This window comes from Opisthocomus hoazin, chromosome 4 (genome assembly GCF_030867145.1).
Source record: "Opisthocomus hoazin isolate bOpiHoa1 chromosome 4, bOpiHoa1.hap1, whole genome shotgun sequence".
NCBI classification, from domain to species: Eukaryota; Metazoa; Chordata; class Aves; order Opisthocomiformes; family Opisthocomidae; genus Opisthocomus; species Opisthocomus hoazin.
This window is the reverse complement of record NC_134417.1, coordinates 86,338,875-86,345,276: the sequence shown is the minus strand read 5'-3', so window position 1 is coordinate 86,345,276 and position 6,402 is coordinate 86,338,875. Positions and strand designations below refer to the sequence as shown.

The following is a 6,402-nucleotide window of genomic DNA, read 5'->3' as shown; positions in this document are numbered from 1 at the left end:
ACCCAGCCCCGGTGGAAACCTGGACGGGCTTTAACGCGATTTCCCACTGCCCACGCCCGGGGAGGGGGGGGGATTAAAACAAAACAGAAGTGAGAGCTCCCCGGGGAAAGCCGGGCGGGGGAGTTGGGGTGAAGCCCGGCTGCGGGTTCCGCTGCGGTGCGGGACGGTGCGGGGGAGACGTGCGCGCCCTCCCCGCTGCCGCGGCGGCCCCGGCGGGCGGGAGGCGGGCAGAACTGGGCTCGCCTCGCCTCTGCCTTGGAGGGCGGGGGAGAAAAGCGGTGCCGGGGACGGGTGCGGCGGGGCGGGGGGGGTGGTTCGTGTTTGGGTTTCGGAGCCGGGAGCGTCGCCAGCGCGCAGACCCCGGCGGACGGGGGCGAAGTCCCGGTGCGGGGGATCCCGTCCTCTCCTGCCGCCCCCCCACCCTCCAGCTCCGCGGGGCATCGCGCCTGAAGCCCAACTTTCCTGCCGGCCCCAGCATGAACCAGACGGCCGGGGTGACGAACAACGTCCGCTGCTCCAGCGGCAAGGGGCCCAAGGTAAGAGCGGCCGCGGGGCTCCGCGGACGGGGCTCGGCGGGGTGGGCAGCGGCTGCCCGGCTCGCCCCCCCGCCCCACCCGTCCGCTGCTCCCGGTCCCTAAACCTGTAGCTGCGAGCGTCCGCCGCCCCCCCCGGGCAGCAACCCCCCTCTCCTCCCGCCAGCCCCTCGTTCGGCGAAGTTCGGCGCCCCCTGGGCTGGGGACCGGCCGCCGCCCCGCAGCGGGGCTCGGGGCAGGGGGGCATCGCTCCCCGCGCCCCTCCGCGCAGGGCTCCACGCGTGTCGGCTGCGGCGCGGCCGGGGGAGGCGTTGGACCCGGTGCTGGGGGACCGAGGATGCTGCGGCCTCGCAGCCCCAAGGGCTGGAGCGGTCGGAACTCGCGCTCCTGCTTCGAAGGGGTTAAAAACGATTCGAAGGGGAGGATTTGTGCCGGTGTGTAACGTGGGGCCAGGTCTGTGTGTGTCTGCTGCTTCTTGCCACGGTGTGTTTGCATAGCCAGCACTAAAAAAAAAAAAAAAAACCCGAGATAAAATGCCTTGTTGTGCATTCTGATGAATTCAACAGAAATGTAATTGGGTGCTTGCACCTGATCCAGATCAAATGTGCATTAGCCTTTTTTTGATACTAATGAACATTGACCCTTGCATTTTCCTGTAGAACACTGATACCCTGCAATATAAACTAGGGTTGGGTAGATGTGTGTGCCTTTGCATAGACAGTTCTGTTGATGCTTCTTCTGCAACTCTTTTAAGTGTTTTCCAGTGTTTGTGTTTCTGGTTCGTGGTGGATTCCCTCCCTCCCAAAGATTTAAAATGCCTTTTTGAGGCTACTGGTTTGTAAAGTGACATGTTTCCATACTGGGTAATAGGATGCACATTAAAGAATGCAAAACTTGGATTTCACTGGAAATGGTGCAATGCTAACTTTTTTATCTTACCTCTTAATACTGGCTTCGTGTTTCATCTTCTGGACTTGAGTTCATGTGGTTTGAAATGTTGGTGCTGCTGCTCACCTAGTTGGGTACGTCTTGTCTAGTGAGTGAAGACCTGATTCTACAAACTCTTCGGCACACAGATTTACCTCATACCTCCCCATCTGTAAAGTGAATAGTTATTCCTCCTTTTCCTATATGATCTTTTTAGGATTAAACCCACTAATTGTGAGGCTATGTGAGTATTAAAAGATGCGACATGATGAGGGCTGTGGAAGTACACAAACAGGTTAGATGAGTCTGCTGAAATTATGTACTTAGCTCCATGACTAATCATATATTTGAAGTTAAACCCATGCATAAGTTCTTTGCACAATTCAGGGGCCTTAAATTGAAGGTACTCCGTGGATCTTGCCTGCAACTTCAATGTTGGGCCTCCTTTCTTTCCACTTTCTGGTTTTCTTTGATTTTTGGGTTGAACAGCTAAAGTTATTGTATCAGTAATAATTTATTGTGTCAAACTGCTGACCTAACACTTCAATGACGAAGGAAGAGATGAGGCTCAAATATGTATATTCTTAGCACTTGATAATTGATACATTTGTTTTTGTCTTGAAGGCATCTTCATCTTTTTTTCAAATGCTGTAGGATGTGGATATTTTTTCCATTGGAAATAAATATATTTTTTCAAGTCAGAAGAGTGACATGACTGATAGTTTCAGGTTTTTAATTAAAACACAATAAGCTCCATGCATGACTGATTCAGTTGCAAGGAAACCTTGCAGAGTTCAGAAATGAGAGTGTATCAAACAGAGCTGAAAAAAATAACTAATCTGTAAGAGGTCTGTGATGGAGCAGATGAGGCAGAACAGCCAGGTTTTTTGTGACACTGACTTTCAAAGCACAAAAATGCTTGTGAGTTGTGGTTTGTTTTTTTTTTTCTCCTGAACAACAAACAACAACAAAAACCCTACCAAAACAACAAACTCACAAACACGACTTGTCAGACTTTGCTAATCTCCTAACTCTTGAACTCACTGGCCTATTTTGATCAAAACTGACAGAACAGGAGAAGCGTCACAAATGTCAGCTTTCTACAAGTGTCATGGAAATCAATTGCTTAGTAGGGAAGAAGGAATATTTAATACCTTAGTAGGGAAGAAGGAATATTTAATACCTGAGTAGAGGAAATCTGGCCGTATCTCTCTTACTCACCCTGTCCCAACAACTCAGTCAACATGTGGCTGTAGCTACATCATGGGCTGTCCTTTGCCCACCACAGGCTGTGTAAAGATTGGGAGGGAGTGGGAGAAACACTGTTGTTTCTGCTGCTCAAGAAACAGCTTGTTGTTAAGGTTTCTTTCCTCCCCAAAATATGTTAGCACATTGTGTCAACTCAGAGCTGCAAATGCCAACTCACTGGGGCAAAGTCAGTCTTCCTCCTGGCTTTGCTCTGAGTTTTCCACTCGCTAGGCAATGAGCACTTAGACTTCGAATTTCCTTTGTGAGATTTACAGCTTTGCACAGTTATGATGAGCAACGGAGGTAAAGATTAAAGGAGGGTTACGCTTAAAGCCCTTAGGTAGATAGCTTGATTGTAATTCCATACTCTAGTAATGCGTGCCCGCTAAAAAGTGTATATTTTTTCACATTTCTATGTCACACTTTTTACCTGTTTTTAACCAAGATCTAGCCCTAAGCCGCTTGTGAGTGCTATTGAAAGACTGTGATTTATTGGCTAGAGAACTATTTTTGAGAAACAGTTTGTGTACATACAGCTTCTAATGCTCTTTTTTCCTGCCTGTGACTAATCCCATTGCCTTTCCTAAGACAATTTGTGGGAGGAAGGCGAGAGGATTCACCCCAACGCTGTAATGAAAAGTTTCACCGTAGGAACATTTCTGACGTGTTCGGGGGGTTGGGGTGGTGAGCCCTACAGCCGCTGAGAGTGTGCACAAAACCAGTCACCTCTCTTGCATGGGCCGGGAGCAGGCTTCGACTCTGATTAAGAAAGCGCACATTATTGGAAAGTTATTCAGATCCTGGTAGAAGAATTTAGGGTTCAGTCCTGAGCTGTCACTTCTCAACAGATTTCTTGAAGGAATTAATGAGGGCTAACTCCATATGGGGACTTAGGCTTCTCAGCACTGCGTGTTGCAGCTCCTGGCTTTTGGCTTTTATTCAGCAGTCCAGAACCCCATGCCAGCCAATGCAAGGCACAGAAATTGTGTCTTAAATTTCTCTTCTTTTCTTAGATTAGTACCAAGGAAGATGCTGTGAGAAGGTACTTCATTTCCTCTTGGGATTCCCAATTTCATCTGTCTGGAGGGAGGAAAATCTACAGAAAACGTTTGGAGTAATTTCTTTATTTAGAAACGACTCTATTTGGCATCCTCCGTCTGGGTGTGGTGAGCAAGGAGGTATACCGTGGAGCAGGATTTGTGGATCTGAAGTCCTTCTAAGCGTAGATGAGGATTCAGAGACCCACCAGCTCCCATCCTTGGGATGACTGTCGTAGTCAGCAGGAGACAGGCTGCTCCACAGCAGCAGTGCTCCTGTGCCCCCTCTTGGAGTGGGGCCAGTGCAGAGCACAGGGCTGTTCTTTGGAGTGGGGAAGATGGAAAGCCACCATGTCTCCTGGGGGGACAGGGATGTACAGTTTGTTTATTTTAGAAGAAAACACATTTAGCCAAACCATTGGCTGAAATGCGCAATCTAGAGGACACAGTTTAAACCCCCAGCTTTGTACAGCAGCCTCAGCTGGACGTTAGTTCATACTGGTTGGCACAACACCGCTGCTGATTCAATCTCTTTCAACTTCTCTCTGACCATATCTTTAAATGACTACAGCTGTTGTAGCTGTTTTGTGTGGATCTCAGTCTTGGACGTGGTCAGTGTATATCTGCTAGGTCAGGTCTCCTAACTCTTGAGACCCATTGTCCTGTGAGATGTAGGTACAGCTCCTTTGCCATACACTCATATGCAGCTTATGGCCCCAGCAATGCATCACTGATGGGTACCCAAACAGCTTGTGTGTGTTTTGAGGGTATTTTTTTGCTACCTAAATTGCACTGATGTTTTCTTAGACATTTAAATGTTTTTGTGGATCAAGGCTCTAGCTGCCTCATGATTCTGGTCCTGATGTGTGGGTAGGAGATAAGTGTTTTCCTGTCCAAAGAGGAGTGATAAGAGTCATTGAGGCTGTATGGTAAAATGAAACAGCGCTGAGTTAAAAACTGAGCGAATGGTGCAGGTTTCCATTGTGGATTTCCTAGATGTGGCTTACAGGACACATTTTGGGCTAAGCAACCACCCTTCCTCTCTCGGCTTTATGTAAGCATTAAGAAAAGCTTGTTGAGTCAAAGTCTTGAGGTTGGGACCTCTGCCTGAATAACTGCAACCTGATTTTTTAAATCAGCAATAGTGAATGCTTGAGGATAACAGCAAATCATTTGGACAGATTTTTTGATTTTTCTTTTAAAGGAGAGACAATTGTACTAATTAGCAATATTGGTATGTAAGAAAGTGGGTGTGAAAACAACTCAATGAAGGCATTTAGAGTCTTTGTTAAAGTAAAGTACACTCAATTAAGCGGAACTGGAAATACAGTTTTGATTGTACCCTTGGTTGCTCTCCCATTCTTTTGAAAAGAACAAAATTAACCTGTAAGAGAAGAAAATTGCTGATGTGGGATGTTCCTACAGAACTGAATCTTTGCAGGGAGTTGCCCTGATCTGAAGGGGCAGTGCAGTGTTCATACAGCCGTGGTCAACAGGTCAGTAATCTCCTTTTAACAGGACATGAGTGTTTTGTTTCACAGTCGCTTATTCTTTAAACAATTAATAAGAGATTATTGCATCTACACTGGGTGAATCTAGTTGTCTTCTCTTTTACACAAACTATTCCCCTTGTATGAATTCTGTTGACTTCAGTTGAATTACTACTTGTTTATGTTTGTTTAATTGCAGAGAGATTCAATACCTCTAAAGTTATAGAAGCAATAGAGCCACAGAATTTCTAGCACTCTTGGATGCAGAAAATGAAGATAAGGAAGCTATGGTAGCTCCTCTGTATTACTGCTGAAGCAGGAATGAGTTCAGTTTTACTTGCGCATTGCATTTTACTCTGTGTGGTAACTTACCATGTATGGGCACAGCTAAGCAGTATATTTTCGAGTTGTCCAATTTTAGTACTCTAGTGGGAATGCAAGGTTGACTTCCACACCTAATAAGTATTAAAGTAGGACTTGATGTATCTGCCAGAGCTTTAAAACATGGTCAGTTTTCAAAATCCAGTCTAGCTCAGAGGGCAGTGCCTTGGGAATTACACTTCCATCTCCAAACATTAACCTTTCAGAGTGGCCTAATATAGCATTGCGTAAGAGCCCCAGCTGAGATCAAGGCCCAGTGCTGCTGGATGTTGTAACCCTGTAGAGACAGAAATGGCTTTGCCTTCAGAGTGTTTATGGTTGAAGTTGACAAAAAGAGACAAAAAAATATGAGAAGGGGAGAATTACTCTGGTTTTACAGGCAGTGATGTGCTGAGTGTAAACCACCAAACCTAGCAAGCTTAACAGAATAATAATGATCTCAAATTCCGTGAAAATTGCAGGGTAAGTAGAGAGGATAGACTGAAGTTGAGCTACTCTGCCATGCAAAGTGAAGGCAATACTAGCCATTGGCCACTTAAGAGCCAGCTGGCTCATCTGCATGTGCTCCTGACATCCCACCAGCACATCCCTCTCTGTGAAGCATGTTATCCCTTGGCCGGTGTAGGTGTGGGCAAAGAAGGGAGAGAAAACTGCAGACTTGGGTCCTCCGTTCATTAGGAAGCCAGGTGTTAGTTTGGCTCCATATGGAATAAGGTTTTGTTTTGCACGTGAGGTAGAACAGTGTAATGTTGATTTAACTCTTTCCCCATACCATTTTTTTAAATA

At 46.6% G+C, this 6,402-nt stretch overlaps 1 protein-coding gene across 1 annotated transcript in view; it reads left to right on the top strand.

The window, feature by feature from the left end:
• Positions 1-305: 305 nt before the first annotated feature.
• The window catches only part of DPP6 (dipeptidyl peptidase like 6), a 587,128-nt gene continuing 581,031 nt past the window's right edge, over positions 306-6,402 (top strand). The window contains exon 1 of the mRNA XM_075419777.1: positions 306-536. Coding sequence (XP_075275892.1) covers positions 477-536 — 60 coding nt within the window. The 5' untranslated portion in view covers positions 306-476. The remainder of the gene's footprint in view (positions 537-6,402) is intronic.